This window comes from Procambarus clarkii, chromosome 37 (assembly GCF_040958095.1).
Source record: "Procambarus clarkii isolate CNS0578487 chromosome 37, FALCON_Pclarkii_2.0, whole genome shotgun sequence".
NCBI classification, from domain to species: domain Eukaryota; kingdom Metazoa; phylum Arthropoda; class Malacostraca; order Decapoda; family Cambaridae; genus Procambarus; species Procambarus clarkii.
In genome coordinates, this window is record NC_091186.1 from 41,624,640 (window position 1) to 41,645,691 (window position 21,052).

The 21,052-nt window shown below is 48.2% G+C and overlaps 1 protein-coding gene across 1 annotated transcript in view; it reads left to right on the forward strand.

Annotated features, from left to right (window-relative positions):
• Window positions 1-21,052, forward strand: part of LOC123753225 (uncharacterized) — a 94,556-nt gene that overhangs the window by 66,518 nt on the left and 6,986 nt on the right. Inside the window, exons 5-6 of the mRNA XM_069336971.1 lie at window positions 12,238-12,350; window positions 13,566-13,739. Coding sequence (XP_069193072.1) covers window positions 12,238-12,350; window positions 13,566-13,739 — 287 coding nt within the window. The remainder of the gene's footprint in view (window positions 1-12,237; window positions 12,351-13,565; window positions 13,740-21,052) is intronic.

Consider the following 21,052-nt stretch of genomic DNA (forward strand, 5'->3'; position numbering starts at 1 on the left):
CGGTCCTATCTTGTTTCTGATATATGTAAATGATCTCCTGGAGGGTATCGATTCATTTCTCTCAATGTTTGCAGACGATGCTAAAATTATGAGAAGGATTAAAACAGAAGAGGACTGTTTGAGGCTTCAAGAAGACCTAGACAAGCTGAAGGAATGGTCGAACAAATGGTTGTTAGAGTTTAACCCAACCAAATGTAATGAAGATAGGTGTAGGGAGCAGGAGGCCAGATACAAGGTATCATCTGGGAGAGGAAATTCTTCAGGAGTCAGAGAAGGAAAAAGACTTGGGGGTTGATATCACGCCAGACCTGTCTCCTGCAGCACATATCAAGCGAATAACATCAGCGGCATATGCCAGGCTGGCCAACATACGAATGGCATTCAGAAACTTGTGTAAAGAATCATTCAGAACTTTGTATACCACATATGTCAGGCCCAGCATGGAGTCCATATCTAGTCAAGGATAAGACTAAACTGGAAAAGGTTCAAAGGTTTGCCACCAGACTAGTACCCGAGCTGAGAGGTATGAGCTACGAGGAGAGACTACGGGAATTAAACCTCACTTCGCTGGAAGACAGAAGAGTTAGGGGGAACATGATCACCACATTCAAGATTCTGAAGGGAATTGATAGGGTAGATAAAGACAGTCAATTTAACACAAGGGGAACACGTACAAGGGGACACAGGTGGAAACTGAGTGCCCAAATGAGCCACAGAGATATTAGAAAGAACTTTTTTAGTGTCAGAGTGGTTGACAAATGGAATGCATTAGGAAGTAATGTGGTGGAGGCTGACTCCATACACAGTTTCAAGTGTAGATATGATAGAGCCCAATAGGCTCAGGAATCTGTACACCTGTTGATTGACGGTTGAGAGGCAGGACCAAAGAGCCCGAGCTCAACCCCCGCAAACACAACTAGGTGAGTACACAGCACGAGTACAGCCGTACCCAGCACGAGCACAGCTGTACCCAGCACGAGCACAGCTGTACCCAGCCCGAGCACAGCCGTACCCAACACCAGTACAACAGCAGCCAGCACCAGCTCAGAAGCAGCTGTAGCAAACACAGCAGCAGCGAGCACCAGCAAAGCTGATCCAAATATCTAAGAACATCGTTTGTGGAGTGTACAGTTAGAATAAGTGTTAAATTTAAGTACATAGTGTTACTGTTTAAATTTACCCTTAGACTGCGCATATTACCGCGAATATATGGGGGCATAATAGCAAAAAATATATGAATTATGTAAAAATAACTTAAAAATGTTAAACAAATCTCCAACTTATTGGCTTCAGTGTTATGAAACTTTCATTAAAATATTTTCAAAAATTGATTTTAGACGAATTTTTGACAAATAAGAATGTTTTATTGATAAGGAGAACAGCTCCTAATAATTGGAACTGAAGGATTATGCAGTAATAAGGAGATGGCAGCACCTGTCAAATGCTCAAAGAAGAACAATACCAGTAAGAAATGTTCACAAAGTGGATATGCAGTTGGTACCTTTATATCATTGCTGAGTAATACATAATAACAAATAAAATTAATAACTATGTTAATATAATCTATTTTGTTATGTATCATAATATATCATATAAATACATTGTCCAATGTTAATACATGTTACTTTCATCAATGTCTTAATAATATTTTTTTTTTAAGGATATTTTTTTAAGATGTTAGTTTTTTTCTCCTTTATTTATTATCTGATTTTGTTGTAACCTTTACATCCTGGAGAATGTATATGTTTTCAAAACTATGTGAAGATAGAAGGAAATTGGTCAACAAATAAATCAATCACAACTCGCAAAACTTGGGACTTTTAAATGAACAAATCCACAAGGGCCGTGACGAGGATTCAAACCTGCGTCCGGGAGCATCCCAGACACTGCCTTAATTGACTGAGCTACGACAGGGTAAAAGGGTTGAAACCGAAGTTCTACTGAACTTACTGGATCCCGTAGCCTCTCCGAGGCACAAACCAGGCTTTTACACAACCCACCCCTGCACCCGAGCTATGTCAATAGGCCGTTCTCCCTCTTCGCCCTTACATCATCAAACACAGAGATCACACTAACGTGATGCATCAAATGATCAAATCCACAAGGGCCGTGACGAGGATTCGAACCTGCGTCCGGGAGCATCCCAGACACTGCCTTAATCGACTGAGCTTAATCGATTAAGGCAGTGTCTGGGATGCTCCCGGACGCAGGTTCGAATCCTCGTCACGGCCCTTGTGGATTTGTTCATTTGATGCATCACGTTAGTGTGATCTCTGTGTGATGATGTAAGGGCGAAGAGGGAGAACGTCCTATTGACATAGCTCGGGTGCAGGGGGGGGGAGGGGATTGTGTAAAAGCTTGGTTTGTGCCTCGGAGAGGCTACGGGATCCAGTAAGTTCAGTAGAACTTTGGTTTCAACCCTTTTACCCTGTCGTAGCTCAGTCGATTAGGCAGTGTCTGGGATGCTTCCGGACGCAGGTTCGAATCCTCGTCACGGCCCTTGTGAATTTGTTCATTTGATGCATCACGTTAGTGTGATCTCTGTGTGTGTTGGGACTTTTAATTTTTGGGGGCTGATTTTCTAGGGGGAGCCACGTCGGCTCCCCGGAGCTTACTAGTATGACATCACACTTTACTAATTACCCAAGTGTAGTTACAGGATGAGAGCTACGCTCGTGGTGTCCCGTCTCCCCAGCACTCTTTGTCATATAATGCTTTGAAATTACTGACGGTTTTGGCCTCCACCACCTTCTCACTTAATTTGTTCCAACCGTCTACCACTCTGTTTACAAAGGTGAATTTTTGTATATTTCTCCAGCAGCTTTGTTTCGTTAGTTTAAATCTACGACCTCTTGTTCCTGAAGTTCCGGGTCTCAGGAATTCTTCCCTATCAATTTTATCAATTCCTGTTACTATTTTGAACATAGTGATCATATCGCCTCTTTTTCTTCTATCTTCTAGTTTTTGCATATTTAATGCCTCTTAACCTCTCCTCGTAGCTCTTGTCCTTCAGTTCTGGGAGTCACTTAGTGGCATGTCGTTGCACCTTTTCCAGTTTGTTGATGTGCTTCTTAACCCTCAAACCGCTAGGGGCCCAAATGGAATTCACACCCACAGGCGCAACAAAAAAAAAAAAAAAAAAATCCAAAAAATTCTTTCGTCTTATAGAAGTGTTCATTTTTGTTCCCTGATCACGGAAAAAATAACAAAAAAATCGTAGGTGGTATATTTTAGCTGCAATAGGGTAGGGAAGTGTGGCAAAAAAGGGGCGTTGGCAGAGCCTTCGCCAGATGAGGTCTACTCCGCCCGAGCTGTCAGACGGCAGTTGCCACAAATATATTATTACCTAATTATTTCAATGTCTCTGATTGATTTTTTCTTAGTTTTTTTGCAGTAATATTATTCCATACAGTGAATTGTGGCATATTTATATTATAAAATGTGTGAACCATCGCTGTACTCAAAATTATGGTGTGCATATTAGTGATTCAATTATTATGTTCATAAAACAATAAACAAATAGTTTTGCTGTTGTTACACTATATACACAGGTTATATATAAGTATTTGCATGTTTTGTACACCATAACGAACTACTAAGTTGGTCTTGTGAGTCAAAAAGCAACGAGGAGTGACCGCCAAACACCAACGAGCCACTCACTCCCTCAACACCACCTCACTCACCCTCATTCACCTCCTACAATACTCTTTCTGTATTTATTCACTATACACAGACGTTATATATACGTATTTACATGTTTTGTTCACCATAACTGTACATCTAAGCTTGTATGGTGAGTAAAGACCACAAAGACGTAGCTACTCACACAGTCAGCTGATCGGCGGCCGCCCTCAAGGCCAGACGCACTAATATTTGTCCTTCAACAATACTGTTTGTGGTGTTATTACGCTATATACACATATTATATATAAGTATCTACCTGTTTTATTCACCATACCTGAACAAATAAGCTGGTATGGTGCCCAAAGACTATTGTGGTCACCAGTAAACAACATGATAAGTCGTGCAGACGACGCCACCGCCCTCACCAAAATGGCGGCTCCCAACCTACTCCTCTTGCTGTTTATACCCTATATACACACGTTATATATAAGTATCTACATTTGTGTTCACCATATCGAACCACTAAGCTGGTATGGTGAGTGCAGTCAATAAATGGTGGCCACACACAGTCAGAAGACGATGCCACAACCCTCCCTCGCACAGCCTTACGCCTCCCTCCATGGAGCACAGCACTAAATATCAGCACAATCCTGCTATTATCAGAATCCTGGTCAGTTTTATCACAGTCAGGGGGCTTCAGTAATACTCTCTCTGCTAAATAATAGCAGTATCATATATATTATGGTATTTGTAGGCGATGCTGTGGTCACAAGCTGAACAGCGGTGCTGTGAGCTCGTGCTGCGTGCACCAGCGTTGGTGGCTTGCTCAATACTGACGCTGTAACACCCAAGAATGTTGGCCTGGATTTTTTTTCTAGGTGGCATCTGGCAACTATTGGTCGTGGCTGTACTATAGCTGCCCCTATCCCAGGCGGGGCGTTTAAATTATAGCGCTAGACACGAAATCATATATAAATGATGTGCGCGGTTTCGGTTTTGTCACTGATACCATTTATATATGATATGCGCGGTTTGAGGGTTAAGATATGGGCACCATACAAATGCTGCATATTCCAGCTTTGGTCTAATAAAAGTCGTGAACAATTTCTTTAGTATTTCTCCATCCATGTATTTAAAAGCAATTCTGAGGTTAGAAAGTATAGCTTAGGCTCCTCGCACAATGTTCTTAATGTGGTCCTCAGGTGACAGTTTTCTATCTAGTACCACCCCTAGATCCCTTTCTTTGTCAGAATTCTTTAACCACCGTGCTGCGCGGAGTTTATTGAGAAATTCCCCAGGTGCGCATGAAATGAATTGTTCCCAAAAATTTATTTTTTCTTCGTAAAATTATAAATTCCTTTCCCTGAACATGTCTATGTAAAAATAAGTACCAAATTCCACTTACTTTGGCTGTAGGGACGAGGACAAGATGCGCTGTGACGTCATCAGGGGATGGTCGCCCGTGTGTGACTCGCCCAGACACGGTCGCGCGGGCCATTCAAGCACAGGGTGTTGCCACAAATATATTTTCAATTATTTGTTTTATGTATTTCCAATGCGGTTTTATTTGTTTTTTATCGTATATGATGCATATTTGTGTCCTTTACAATATGTATACAGTAGAACGTTCATAATGTTCCATGGAACTGTGATACATGTGTCAGTAATGTGTCCACAATAAATGTTTATTGTCGCAATATTACCTGTTAACAATTCCCAAAAATTACAATACGTACAGTTTCACACACTATTTACACAGTAACACACTGTATTACACACTCAGTACTTTGGAAGTGAGTAATAATCAACGAAGTAGCCCATGGTACACAGCGTGACTTCGCTCTCAGTGCACCAGGTAGATAAGTTTTCGCTTCCTGTTTCTTCATTCTGGGTGCTTGCAAATAACCCACTCAGGTACACCTTTGGCTTTAGAACTTGTAGGTTGTATGTAACCAAGCTTGTAAAGCATAAGGTAGTATTGAAAAGATTATAGGAAAAAATCAATTTGTAAGGTAGTCTTGAAAAGATCACTTTGTATGGTCCCACACAGGAAGAGATTCAGCTTACCTCAAGAGTGTCCGTCAGTCAGGAAGAGATTCAGCTAGCCTCAAGAGTGTCCGTCAGTTGGGAAGAGATTCAGGTATTCTTGAAAATATCTATGGAAAACACCACCATGGAAGCTGCTAAAACTATTCATCTATGCTATTTGTATCTGATGCATCATCACTGAACGCAGAAAACGATTCATCTAAGTATCATCTAAATAAATAGCATAGGATTGCAAGGGTGACGCTCAGAGCTACAACTGGATACGCTCGTTATATCGTCCTCATAGGTGCTCTATCACTTGCATCCGACCTTTGTGTTAGGTCCTTATTGCGCCTGGCTTCCCCAATATTATGACCTTTTATGTTCTTCAAACAATAAGGTTTGAATTTCACCAACAGAGCATTATCTTTCAACACCGCGTCGGATAGGTGTTTGGGAGCCAGAGGCGCGTGCGCCACCCATGGTTGCTCATTTGTATAATCTCTGTTGCTCGATCATAAAAACTGAGCAAGTTCATTACACAGGATCTTCCAGATCGAAAACCATACTGTCTGTCTGCTATTATGTCGTTTTCCTCCAGGTGTTCTACCCATTTAGTCTTAATTTTTTTTTCCAATATTTTGACTATTACACTTGTCAATGATACAGGTCTATAATTAAGGGGGTCTTCCCTGTTTCCACTTTTGTAGATTGGAACTATGTTAGCCTTTTTTTACACATCAGCTACAACTCCTGTACACAGGGATGCCTGAAAAATCAGTTGAAGTGGAATGCCGAGCTCAGGTGCACATTCTTTCAGAACCCATGGTGAAACTCCATCTGGACCAACTGCTTTGTTCTTACTTAGCTCCTTGAAATTTTTTTCCACTTCATCTCTAGACACCTCTATGTGTTCTATGTTGTTCCCTGGAATTCTTATTGTGTCTGGTTCCCTAAAGATTTCATTTTGTACAAACACACTTTGAAACTTTTTGTTTAGTGTTTCACATATTTCCTTTTAATTTTTCCGTGAATCTATTTCCCATTTTCAACCTCTGAATATTATCCTTTACCTGCAATTTGTTGTTTATGAATTTATAGTATAGACCTGGTTCTGTTTTACATTTGTCTGCAATCCCTTTTTCAAAATTTCTTTCTGCCTCTCTCCTCACTGCCGTGTAGTTGTTTCTCGCATATTTGTATCGCTGGTATGTTTCGGGGTTTGGCCTCTTCCTGTATTGATTCCATTTTTGTGTCTTTTGGTCTCTGGCTCTCTCGCAATTTCTATTGAACCAATCCTGTTTCCTAGTTCTGCATTTCTGTTTTGGAATAATTTTTTTTGTGCCTTTATCATATATATCACAAAACTTGACATACATCTCATTCACTTCCTTGTCTAGCATCAAGTCTGTCCAATTATACTCACTAAAAAAAATTCTAAGGTGGCCATAATGTCCTCTCCTGAAGTCTGGTTTTTCAACTGCTTCAACCACCTTATTTTCTTCTAGATTATAACGCATTGCATACTTTATTCCCAAAAAGACATGGTCACTTTTTCCCAAGGAAGGAAGTTACTGAATGTCAAATATCTCCTCCTTCCTTGGTAAATATCAAATCTAGCATGGAGGAAACGTCCCCTTCCCTCATCCTCGTAGCTTGTTTAACATGTTGATACAAGAATGTTTCCAGGATGAGGTCTACAAATTAACAGGTCCAAAAATCTTCTGTTTTAGCTTCATATGCTTCCCAGGCTATGGATTTCAAGTTGAAGTCACCGACTATCAACAGTCGTGATCTATCATTATCTGCTCTCGCTATAATCTCTCTCATTATTGTTATAAGACCTTTGCCTTTACTATCTAGCTCTTCCTTTGACCATGTGCTGCTTGGCGGTGGACTATATGCATTTATGATCATTAGTTTATCATCCTCATGGCAGATCTCTAGTGCTATTGTGTCAACTTCTTGTGGATTGGCAGTCATTATTTCTTTCACCTTTAGGTGTTCTTTCACCAGCACAGCAATGCCACTGCCTTTCCTAATTTTTCTGTCCTGTCTCCAAACTGAGTAGCCCCTTGGGAATATGACCTCATTTAAAATAACATCTTCAAGTTTTGTCTCCTTGAGTGCAACAATGTCTGGTGTCTGCAGCTATATTACATCACTTAACTCCAGTATCTTCGATCTTACTCCATCTGTGTTGATGTATGCAATCTTCAGGAACTTGTTCCCCCCTCTTCTTATTCTTCACTCCCCCTCTCTCTATTGATTTTGTTGGTTTGCCTTTATGTACCACTTTACTGGTCTGCCTACCCCTATCACTTTGTAGAAAAAAGAATTGATTTCTTCTTCATTCCTGCTCTCATTTAAAATTTTTGCCTCGGCGAGGTTCAGTTTCAGCTTCTCTCTGTCTTCTTTTGAAAGATCTCGTCTTAACGACCACACTTTCCCATCCTCATCACTTTGTAATTTTCTAGCATTCCTTAGTACTTCTTCCATCTGTTTGGCACCGTTTAGGGTGATCCTCAAAGGTTGATCTTTCCCTTTTACGTATTTGCCTATTCTCCTGTAGTCGCACACATTCTCTATGGTAGTAAGACCTTCTACGAGGCCAACAATTTTATCTACTACTTTCGCTTCTACAGCTCTTTCTGACCTAGATGTTATCTCCTTTTCTTTGCAACCAAAAATTATCAGGGACTTACTCCGATCAACTGTGTTTTGCACCAACCTCGGATTAGATGCCAATTCCTTTCTCACTTCCAGCCTAATGTTTGTTTTATCATGGTTGCTGCAGTGTTTGGCTTCCTTTACTGCTTCTTCAATATTTTCCTTATCCTTGGCCACTTGTGCATAGGTGAGTTGCATATCTTTCTTGCACTGTTCTATTCCCTGTGTAATTTCCTCCATCTGTGCTGACAAAAGCTGTTTCTCCTGTTGAATTTCCATACCTAACCTATTGTAATCATTTTATGTTGAAATTTGGTTTACCTTCTTCCAAAGCTATTTTTAAGAGTTTATTTTCTTCTTTCATGGCCTTGCAATTTGTTTCCAATTGATTTTTATCCTTGCACAAGTCTTTCATTATATCCTCAAGACATAAAACTTTGCTATTCAAATGGCCATTACTTTCTTTCAATTTACTAATTATTTCTACATGAGAGTTCACTATAGTATCTAATTTTACCAACTTGTTATGTAGACTACTAATATCAATGCTGTCTTCATTGAATCCCACAAAAACAAGCTCTTGTTTTGTTTTTCCTCTTGCCGGTGGCCATCTTGAATGTTCTTCTCTGCACTGGAAACACTAGGGTAACTTTTTATTATCCGATTTTCACTTCCCTTAGCAGATTCCTGTTATCTCACCTATTTTTCAAAAGCACTATATCTTTATGTTCTCTGGGACACCACTCACTATCATCAACCTGTACTACAATACTTAGCATTGTTGAAATATGCTGGAGATCCTCTGATGCAAGTGTTGACCCTAGGGGTGTCACCTTTTTTACTGCGCCGCTGTCTGTGCAGCTCCTCTCTCCCAGGAAGGGGTAAGGAAGAGCCCCAGACCCCTCACTCCAGCTACCCACACCTCAGTTCTTGAGGCTGATGCTATAGGCAGAGGTCGTGTGCTCTGGCTCCAGTGTCTTTACAGCACTGTTTTTCATGTGTGGTGTTTGTTTTCTAGGGGGGTGCGAGAGCCAGGAGTTATCTTCAGTGCTCGGGCTGCATGCGCCTAGGGCTGCCTTCCCTAGGTGCCTCGTAAGTACTGCCCTTGGAGCTTGGGGTCACCTTCCACAGGCTCCTCGGGACATGCCTCTGCTGGTCCGTTCTTCCGTTCAGTTTTTCGGCTGCCTGTTGGGCTCTTGGTTGTTCTGTTCTCCCTTGTTACCTGCGGGTAAGAGGTAGTTTGCACTGGAAGGGGTGCAGGGTGCTGCGCAGCTTCGTTTTCTGGACATAGCGGCCGGCTCTGTTCCTTGGGATTTGCTGTCCTCTTGTGGGGTTTAGTTTTTCTTTTTGTTTTTGCCTTGTGGGGGGGGGGGTTCTACCCTATTATTTCGCTGGTGTTTACCCTTCCACGGTTCTCCTCGGTGGCGCCCCTTGGTAGTTTTGGGCGCCGGTTAGCTGCACCCTGTCTGGGACTACCTGAGCACAAGTCCTCTTAAAGTAAATGCTCAGGACCCTTGGAATCCCTTGTGACCCCGGAGTCCCCCGCTCGCTTTGTGCGAGTTTGAAGGTTGCTCGGTCCCCATGTCTTGGGGTGACCCTCATTATTATTGCCTCCGCCACACTGCCTGTTGGGTCGGTGATACTTTCGACCCTGAGTCATGTGAGTGTTGTTGCTTGCTAGTGATTCAATTTACCCAATCCTCTGATGATTCTATTTGTGTACTGGCGGCGTGTGCATTGGAAGCTAGGTTTCTTCTATTGCAACGCTCTCGATTGGTTGCTCACCCGGATGCCCCGGGGCTGCCCCGCTTTGCTTTTCGAGACCCTGACTTTGGGGTGGGGGTTGCTTCGATCCTGGTTCAGTCCAGCCCTCCTCGTCCTTCCCCTCTTGTTGTTTGTTCTTGTTGTCCCTCCCTGCTTCTGACCCCGAAACTTCTGAGGGTTTCGGAGTCGGAGCAGGGGTTATTTGATCTCGAGACTTGGGCAGCTTCGGGGGATGCCCCTTCGGGGGGGGGGGGGGAAGCGGTGGAGGCTTTTGAGTCTTATCTCCCGGCTGAAGCTTCTGAGTCTGACCAGTGAGCCCTCTTTCTTCTGGCTTCTGCAGCTGCACCGTCCTTGTCTTGTGGGGTCGGTGCTTGGGGAGAGGACTCGGCCCCGGTCTCGGCTGACTTGGGGACCTTGGGCCTGGGTTTTTCTTCCCTCTGAGTGGGGCTTGTGTTACAAGGAGTGGGGTTTTCTTTTTCCCCCTCTGCGTACGAGCTGGATTTGGTGTCGGCCCCTCCCCGGGTTCGGTTCCGTGTTTCCCTCGGGTGCGTCGGTTCTGTCTTTCCGGAGGTTTTCAGCTTATCGCATCCAACCTGGTGTGGTGCGGGTGGCCCTTAGTGCATACCTCCTGTGTGACCCGGATTATGCCTCGGATATGGATCCCTCGGAATTCAGGTTTGGGACTTTGTTCCCTTTCTGGCTCCGCTACGAGGTTCTGGAGTCTTTTTGGCTAGCGAGCTGCCCCTTGTTTGTTCTGGATACCTGGCATTCCTTCTGTCATTCCTGCACGCTGGAGTGGCGGGAAGCTTCCACGGTGGTTCTGGTTTTCCCAGGGGTCGATCTTGAGTACCTGAATGAGTGTTTGTTTGCCTCTGCCCTTCCCCGTGATGTTGGCGTTGTTCAGCTCCATGTGCAGGTTCCCTCCCTTTCGGTGGCATTTGTTGCAGAGGACAGTTATCTTGCAGTTATTTTCCCTCCTGGAGCTGATTGGCTCGTGGAAGATTTGAGGGCGCTTGGGTCCGTCCCGGGGTCAGACACTTTATCCTCGGCAACTCGTTCGTCGGCTGCCTTGTTGAAGCTTTTCGCACAGATTTTGCGGGATGCGGTTTCCCTGTTTTATGCGTCCCGGCTCGTGTGTCGGCAGATGGTGCTGGGTTTCTCCGTGGAATATGCTTGGGCTCTGGCTCTTCAGCTGTCGTCGCCTTTTTGTCCTCTTCTGTTTGCGTAGTCAGCCGTGATGCAGTTTATCCAGGCCGCTTCGTCTGCTTGTCGTCCGATGTCGGACTTGTTGGTTTTCCGGGGGACCCGTGGGGAGTCTTCCCAGAGGGGTTGTGCCAGGGCTCGGGGTTCCTCTCGTAATGGTATGCCATTGGTGTCAGGTTAAGGTTTGGCTCCTTCTTTGGACCTGGCCCTTGTTTGGTCAGCGCGGTGATCGCTCTGTGCGGGGTTCTGGGTCTCGTAAGGGTCGCTGGCCCTTTCGCAGTTTGCCTTATTGACAGGGCGATGGGAGGGGAGGGAGGCTTGCACTGTTCGCTCACGCCTGGTCCCACGATTCGTGGGCATTTCGGGTCATGTCTGTCGGCCTGTGATGGCATTGGGTGGCCCCCATCCCATTGGGTTGGGTTGGGGCTGGCAAGGCAGGTTTCCTCCCCTGCGCTCTGTCAGGTCGTCTTGGAGTAGGTTCGCTTTGGAGTGGTCAAAACAATGATGTCCCTCAGATGGGTTTCCCCTCTGTTTCCGGTACTGAAACAGGACTGCGCGGACCTGAGATTCATTCTGGACTTGTCCCATCTGAACCCCTGGGTTCATTGCCCCTCCTTTCGGATAACTATGCTGTCCCAGATTTGGCTTCTCTTGGATCTGGACGCTTGGATGGTGTCCCTGGACCTCCGGGACGCTTATTGGCATGTCCCAATTCATCCAAGGTTCCAGGACTGGCTCGGTTTTGTTGTGGGGTGTCGATGTTACTGCTTTCGTTGTCTCCCGTTCAGGTTGAACCTGGCACCTCGTGTGTTCACGCGCCTTACACGAATCGTGGTGGCCCGTTTGCATCTCTTAGGTGTTCAGGTGTTGGACTACCTTGACGACTGGCTGATTTGGGCTTCCAGCCGGTCAGTTTGCTTGCTAGCAAGGGATCTGGTTCTTTCCCAGCTCGCCGGGTTCTGATTCTTGGTGAACTGGAGGAAGTCCCATCAGGTTCCCTCTCAGGTTCGGCCTTCGGCCAGTCTCTCCTGCAGCTGCAGTCCCGTCTTCGTCTGTTTCTGGTAGGCTTTCAGGTCACCCGGGGGTTGCTCGAAGGGCTGTGCGGGAGCTCGAACTTCGCGATGATGTCTACTCACCGGGTCGGGTTTGGCTTCGTTGACTGTTCTGGTTCCTTCGGGGTCGTCCCTTCTGCCTCTCGCAGGATTGCTGGTTTCGACACCTGGGGCCTTGCGTCGGCTGCTGCATCGCCGGCTTTCTGTTCGGGTTTTTCAGGGTTCAGTGCCTTGGCGCCTACCCTAGCCCTCACTCGATGTGTTCACGGACGCTACGTCTCTCGGCTGGGGTTTTGCGACCAGTACTTACCAGGGCGGCCAGGGGCATTTGGGTCCATCCTTCCGTCGAGTCCACAGCACAGTGCGGGAGTTCGCGGCGGTGTAGTTTGCCCTTCGGAGGATTCGGGTCGCCTGCGGATCAACGATTCAGCTCCATTCGGACTGCTCTCCAGTGGTTCATTGCGTGAACCGCGGGGGTTCGATGCGATCCTTGGCTCTTTGGGGTTGGTCACTTCGGGTGACTCGTCTGTTGAGTTCTTGGGGTTTGGCTCTCCTGGTGGTTTACGTGTGAGGAGTGTCCAACATCTTGGCCGACCGCCTGTCTTGCTTCATTCCCCTCTCCACGGAGTGGACGGTCGACGACGCTTCCTTCCGTTGGCTTTGCCAGACGTTTGGGCTTCCTGAGGTGGATGTCTTCGCGTCGGCGTAGTTGAGGCGCCTTCCCGTATATGCATCGTCCTACCCTGATCACAAAGCCATCGGGGTCAATGCCTTTCAGCTGGACTGGTCGAGGTGGAGGTTCCTGTACCTCTTTTCCCCGGTTCAGCTGTTGCTCCAGGTCTTGACTTGCTTAGAGACTTACCAAGAGAGAGTTGTTCTTCTGGCACTATGTTGGCCGGCCCAGCCTTGGTTTCAGGTGCTGCTTGCTAGGTGTCCGGACCTGAGGGTTTTCCCACGGCTCCGCCTCTTTCAGCAGATCGGTCCGGTGTGTCACATGGCTGGTTCGATCTTCTCCTCGAGTCTTTGTGTATGTGTTTTTTTACTCGAGTCTGTCATCAGCTCTATGGTGATCAGGTGGCTTCTTTGTTGGTATCCCACCTGCGTGCTTCTTCTCGACAGCAGTATGAAGTTTCTTGGTGGTCCTTCTGTTTTTTTTTTGCATCTTCGTCGTTTTAGTTCGCTGTCAGTTAGGGTGGTTTTGTCCTTTCTCTTGGGTTATTTCAGAACCGTCATCTTATGACTAACACTGTCGCCTCGTATCGTGCGGCGCTGGTGGAGCCGCTTCAGCTTGCCTTCGATATCGATGTTATATCTGCGCCGTTTCGCAAGCTGTCTCGTGCTTTGTTTCACCTCCGGCCTGCTCATGAACCACCTGAGGTGTCCTGGTCTTTGGACAGGGTGCTCGCTTACCTCTCGTCTCCTCGTTTCATTGTGGCCCCTTCGGTCCGGGATTATTTCTCCAAGGCTCTTTTCCTGTTGGCATTAGCCTCTGGGGGTCGGGTCGGTGAGCTTCATGCTCTCCTCTGGCGCAGGGGTTTCTGCTCTTTCGGTCGTGGTGATTGTTTTGTTCGCCTACAGCCGTCTCCTTCTTTTCAGGCGAAGAATGAGACTGCTGCATTCCGGAGGGGTCCGTGGGTGGTTGATTCTTGGTTGGTACGGCCAGGGATGCATCATGCTCTGTGTCCAGTTGCGGCGCTTCGCCGTTATTTGCGCGCCATGGTTTCTGTATCCGGGGACGCACTTTGGGTGGATCCGGTTTCCCTTCTTCCCTGTTCACGGGTTTGGGTCTTCCAGGTCGTCCGCAGGGTTATCAAATCCAGCCAGCTTGCAGTCTATCCTCGTGCCCATGACGTCCATAAGTTCGCAGCTCTTGATGCCGTCTTTGGAAACATGTCTTGGTCTGATATTCGGGCGTGGAGTTTTTGGCGGTCGAACAGGGTCCTGGCTGCTCGTTACCTCGTGAATGTCCCTGGGCCCCATCGGGCCTGTGTTGCTTTGGGTAGGCGCTTGCAGCCAGTTGTCTCGACTTCGAGTTAAGGAGTGAGCGACGACCGCTTCCCGGGTAAGTCCCTCTTTTTCTGTCTGTGGGTAGTTAGCTCCAGAGAGCCGATGGGTCTTCCCCCTGAAAACCAGCGTTGAATGTACTGAAACGCCGTTTTTTGGGTAAGTCTCGGAGGCTCCCCCGGCATCTCTCCCTCCCTCCGGTCGGCGTTTTTTCTGGGGGGAGCCCCTACGGCTCCCCGGAGCTATCCATGGCTGATATGGATACCCTAACTATTTTGCATCAGTCGATGTGGGTGGAGTTCTAGGCCTACCGGGGACCACGAGCCAGAACCTGGCCCCCTCAGAGAGGCACGGGGACCAATGGCCCATAGAAATGCACATGTGATTTGGAGCATTCTATATCTGCCATCGACCGGGACAGGCACCCAGAAAGGTAAGAGCCACAAAACAAACCCCTATTCTGGTTAACAACAAAAATTGACAAACGAGTGGACAGAACTCCCCCAGGAAAACGAACTAACAAGCATGACGTCACACGAGCCGCGCCGCATGTCTGCTCAGCAACCCCCCTCCCCGGGAGGGGGAAGGGGGAGCCCCAGACCCCGCGCCGGTGATCCCCGCCCCAGTTCCTCGGCTGATGAGATAATGCACGGTCGTGTGGCTTCAGCTCCGGTCTTGTCTCAGTGCTGTGACTTGTTTGCAGTGCTGCTCTTACGGTGGTCATGTGAGCTGGGAGTAGTATTCTCAGGTACTCGGGCTGCATGTGCTTAGGGTCACCTTTCCTGAGTGCCCTGTAAGTACCGCCCTTGGGGCTTGGGGTTGCCTTCCACAAGTTACCTTGGGTCTACCTCTGTTGGCTTTTCGCTGCTTGGCGTTTGGCCGCCCGAGTGTTTGGGGGTTTTACTCCCTTGTTTACCTTGGGGTAAGTGGCAGTTATGGCACTGGTGGGGCGCAGGGTACTGTGTAGCTAGTTTTCACCTATGACAGCGGCCGGCTCTGTTCCCTCTGGGTATGTTGTCCACTTGTGTGGTTTTTCTTTTATATTTGTTTTTGCCTGGTAGGGGGGTCTGCCTTGTGTTCCCCCTTCCCCCTTTTACTAGGTTTGTTTGTGTGGTGGCACCCCCTGCTTTGCCCTCACGAGTGGACACGTCCCATGGGTTCAGCTTTAGCAGTTTGCTTGGTAGTTTGGGGCGCTGGTTAGCAGTGCCCTGCCTGGTGTAACCCTTAGCAGACCCAGTCTAGGGGCCCTGGGAAAACCTCCAGGAGCTCTTGGGTCCGATAGTGGAGACCCTTGCGTCCCCTCTTGCTTTGTGCAAGTTGAGGGTTGCTCTGTCCCTTTGTCTCAGGGTGACTCTCCTTATTTTTGCCTCCGTCATGCTACCTGTTGGGTCGGTGACACATTCGACCCTGAGTCCTGCGAGCTTTGTTGCTTGTTCGTGACTCCATTCACCCAGTCTGCTGATGAATTCCCGTGGGTGCAGGCAGCTCGCGCGTTGCAGGGTAGGATGTTGCAACACGCTCAGGTTTGTCGCTTCCCCGGACGCCCCGCTTGTGCAGGAACCTGGACTTGGGGGTTTTGGTCGCTTCGGCCTTGGTTCATCCACGCCCCCCTTGTTTTTGCCCCTCCTGCTTCTGGCCCCTACGCATCTGCAGGCTTCGGGGTCGGGGCGGGGTTAGAGGTTCTGAGACTTGGGCAGTTTCGGGGGTTGCCCCATCCGGGGTAGCTGTGGAGGCATTCAAGTCTGTTCCTCCGGCCGATGCTCCGGGGTCTGACCAGTGGGCCCCTTCTCTTCCAGCTCTCACGGCTGCCCAGGCTTTTTCTTGTGGGGCCTGGGCTTTGGAGGTCGACTCGGCCCCGGGGCCTGGAGTAGTGGCTCCTTGGGTTGGGGAAGAGCAGCCTTGGGGGCCTTGCGCTCCATTGCGCCCCGCCTGGATTTCCGTCCTTCTGTTCTGCTCCTCCCCGGGTTCGGTTTCGTGTCCCTGTGGTTTCTTCGGTTCCGTTTTCCGGAGGTTTTCGGCTAACCGCATCTCTTCGCCTGCGGTGCGGTTGACCTTTGCGTGTCCCGGAGTTTGCTCTCCATGCTGGTTCCTTGTAGCAGTTTGGGCTCCTTGTAGCCGTTTGGGCTCCTTTGTAGCCGTTTGCGCTCCTTGTTGCCGTTTGGGCTCCTTGTAGCCGTTTTGGGCTCCTTGTCGCCGTTGGGCTCCTTGTAGCCGTTTGGGCTCCTTGTAGCAGTTTGGGCTACTGTTGCCAGTTGGGCTGCTTGTCGCCGGTTGGGCTACTTCTCGTCTTGTTGAGCTCCTTGTAGCAGGTTGGGCTACTGTCGCCAGTTGGGCTACTTCTCGCCTTGTTGGGCTACTTCTCGCCTGGTTGGGCTACTTTTCTTTTGCGTCCTGCGCATGCGCCGTGGGAGTTTGTTTTGGTTCCGGGCGGTGTGCACACGTGTTCTGTATCCATTTTCTCTCTTAGGGTGGCTTCGCCTCTCGCTCTTTTCTTAATCCAATCCGTGCCCCGTTGCTTTGGGGGTGTTCTGGGGTGCCGCTGTGGGGAAGTCACGAGGTTTTTTCCTGCGTTCTAGGGTGGGGAGCCTCCTTCGCCGCTCCCCTCCTCTCCAGCATGGGCGCCCTGGCCGCCTCCGGCGGCTACGGACTCGAAAGCTTGCGTCATGGCCCTTCAGCGCCTATGTTCTGCAGGTGAGTTGGTGCGGTTTGGCGTCTCCTTCGTCCTGATGCTGTTTTTGTTTTTGGAAGTAGGAATTGGTTTACATACGTACTTGAGAACGTGGACCGTATCACCCAAGGTGACTGCAGGGCAATTAGCCCATACTGGGTAGCTCTTGTTCTCTCCACCTGATTTCTTTCTCGGTTCACGGGTGTCTGCGGGTGGCCTCTTGGCCCTACCGAGGCGGCTCCTGCCTGTACTCCTCCTGCCCCTCTCCTATGCTTGTCTAACCTTGCTTGAGTTCGGGGCCCCGCCTCCACCTTGTTCCGCAGTGCAACGGTGGGGGTGCCTGTTCGGTGGTGCGTTTTCCTGTGTCGAGGGTGTTTTGTGCTTGCAGGATTGGGTTCTGTCTCTTTGGTTTCGCCTCTTCCCTGTCGTTTGCCTGTCGAGCGGTTTCTGTTCTTCATGGGCGCTCTTGTCTCTGCTATTGGGGCTGTGTATGGGGTCAGCCCAAGTTGGGCTGCCTAATGTATTCCTTCGATTGCCTGTTACACTGCACACGTTTCTTCTACCGTCCCTGTGGCTCAGTTGGGTGCTCGGTTTCCGCCTGTGTCCCCTTGTGTGCCACTCGTGTACGATTTATCTATCTTCTCTGTCGCTTCCTCGGGGAGTGTAGTGACATTTTGTTGTGGTTTTGGTACTGCAGCTGCGTGTCGGGGTTGGTTGTGGCATTATGTTCGGCCCTTCCGTGCTCCCTCTGGGGCCCTCCTTCCTTGCCGGTCTTTCTGTGCTGGGCCTGGTTTTTCCATGTTCCTTGGATTCTCTGTCTTGTCCTCACCTCGTTGTGCTGGCTGGGGATGAGCTTAGGGTCTTCATCTCGCCCCTCGCCTATCCTCCTGTTTCGGTTCAAATTCCAGAGCCTAGTGGGCTCCCTTCCTTAGTGTTTTTCACGGCTGCCCCGGGGTTTTTCTTGACGCTGGGGCTTTGAGGGGACAGCTCGGCCCCGGGGCCTGCAGAGTTGGTTCCCGGGGCTGGGGTGGGGCTAACGTGAGGGGCCTCAGGCCCCGTTGGTACCCGCCGGGGTATTTCTACCCCTCTGGGCAGGGCTTGCGGTTTTGTGGTATGAGGTTTTTCTGTTCCCCCTCTCCGCACGTGCTTTGTGGGCGTCGGCCCCTCCCTGGGCTCGGTTTCCTTGTCCATTGTGCCCGTTGTTTCTGTCCTGCCGGTGGGTGCTTTTCTACGGTCTTCGCCCCTTTTTTCCGGGACGGGCCTTCTCCGTCATGTCCCGCTCTTCTTGGGGTTTCTGCATGACTTATGGTCTCGGGTGCGATAGGGTTTTTGTGCCTTCGTCCTTTGTGTTTTCTTCTTTTTATTCTCGAAGGTTCGGGACGGTTTTGCTCCTTCCCGTTTTCTGGTACGTCTGTCGTCAATCGGTTGAGCTTCCCTCCGATCCTTTCTAGGGCTTGTGGGTCCTATTCCTGGCAGCTTCTGGGTGTTTGGCCTTCTTGTTCTTTTGTGCATATCTCTTCTCTTCACACTGTCTCAGCGCTACTCGTTTTCCCTGGGGGCGATTTTGCTCCTCTTAATGAGTCTTTTTGCTCCTGCCCTTCTGCGGGATGTTGGTGCGGGGCGGTTCCTTATGCGGGTTCCTTCTTTGTCGGCTGCACTTGTGGCGGTGGACTTGCACGCTTGAGGCATTTTGGTTTTGGTCCTGCGTTTTCTTTTCCCTCCTTGGGCTGTCATGGATTGGCTTGCGGAGGATGTAGAGGCGCTTGGGGCCGTTCCTGGGTCTGGCACCTTGGTTTCTGCTGCTAGCTTTCAGTATCGATGTTCCTTCTGCGCCGTTTCGCAGGCTGTCTCGTGCGTTGTTTCACCTCCGGCCTGCTTATGCACTGCCTGTGTCGTCCTGGTCTTTGGACAGGGTGCTCTCCTGTTTTTCTTCTCCATGGTGGTTGTGGCTCCTTGGGCTCAGGTTTTCTTTGCCACGGCTCTCTTTTTATTTATTTATTTATTTATCTATTTATTTATATATATACAAGAAGGTACATTGGGTTTGTGAGAATACATTGAATAGTACAGTATTTACAATCTTGTAAAGCCACTAGTACGCGCAGCGTTTCGAGCAGGTCCTTAATCTAACAGATAATTTTAAGTAGGTAATTTCTATCAGAATTGATAAATGATAACAAATACATTGCAAGAGAAAAATGAGATGAGAGAGCTTAGTAAGTATATTAAAGCACATTGTTATATTAAAGCTCTGATTGATTACATTGACAGCTTGATTGGTAATTTAAACAAGATTAATAGACACCATACAGCAGATTGACAGCACATATAAGACAGCAATGATCACAATGGTAAAGATGCTCAGATTGGGTACATAAAGATTGGGAGACTGGGTAGCAATAGATACAGATATATATATAAATATACAGATAAACAAGATTAATAAACACCATACAGCAGATTGGCAGCACATATAAGAAGACAGCAATGATCACAGTGGTAAAGATGTTAAACAATAATAAACACCATACAGCAGATTGGCAGCACATAAGAAGACAGCAATGATCACAATGGTAAAGATGTTCAAATTGGGAACATGAAGGTTGGGAGATTGGGTAGCAATAGATACAGTGCAATTTTAAGGCAAAAGGTGAAAAACTATGAAGATGAAATTAGGTACTTTTTAGTATTGATTTTGAATGATGTAAAAATTGGACATCTTTTCAATTCAATAGGGAGCGAGTTCCATAAACTGGGTCCCTTTATTTGCATACAGTGTTTACACAGATTAAGTTTAACTCTGGGGATATCAAAGAGATATTTATTTCTGGTGTGGTGATAATGGGTCCTATTACATCTGTCCAGGAAGAGTTTCAGAGCAGGATTTGCATTTAAGAACAGGGTTTTTATGTTGGTATTGGCCTCTGGGGGTCGTGTGGCAGAGCTTCATGCTCTTCTCAGGCCCAGTGGTTTTTGGCTCCTATGGTCGTGGTCATAGGTTTCTTTGTCTGTGGCCGTTCTCCCTTTTTCCTGGCGAATGATGTGCCTGCTGCTTTCCGGAGGGGTCCTTGGGTTGTTGTCTCGACTTCGTGTTGAGGAGTGGTTCACCGACCGCCTCCCGGGTATGTCCCCTTGTTTTCTTAGGTAGTCTTTGGTGAAGTAGCTCCGGGGAGCCGTAGGGGCTCCCACCAGAAAACCAGTGTTGAATGTAATGAAACGGCATTTTCTGGGTGAGTCCCGAAAGCTCCCCAGCACCCTCCTGCCCTCTGGTCGGCGTTTTTTTTCGCGGTTTTGATATCCAGCCTCAGAACTGGGGCGGGGATCGCCGGCGCAGGGGTCTGGGGCTCCCCCTTCCACCTCCCAGGGAGGGGGGAGCTGCGCAGACATGCAGCGCGGCTCGTGTGACGTTATACTTGTTAGTTCGTTTTCCTGGGGGAGTTCTGTCCACTCGTTTGTCGATTTTTGTTGTTAACCAGAATAGGGGTTTGTTTTGTGGCGCTTACCTTTCTGGGTGCCTGTTCCGGTCGATGGCAGATATAGACTGCTTCAAATCACATGTGCATTTCTATGGGCCATTGCTCCCCGTGCCTCTCTGAGGGGGCCAGGTTCTGGCTCGTGGTCCCCGGTAGGCCTAGAACTCCACCCACATCGACTGATGCAAAATAGTTAGGGTATCCATATCAGCCATGGATAGCTCCGGGGAGCCTCCGGGACTCACCCAGAAAATGGTGTTTCATTACATTCAACGCTGGTTTTTTCGGGTTTTTGACATCCAGCTTCAAGAACTGAGATGTGGGTAGCCGGCGTGAGGGGTCTGGGGCTCCCCCTTCCCGGGGAGGGGGGAACTGCACAGACAGTAGCGCGGCAATGTGTGACGTCATACTAGTTAGCTCCGGGGAGCCTTCGGAACTCACTCAAAAAATGGCGTTTCATTACATTCAACGCTGGGTTTTTTCACTGATTTCAAAATCTCTTTTATTTGTCTCTTTAGGTTGTATTAATAATTAGGGACCATATTAGCACTTTGGCATGCCCCGTG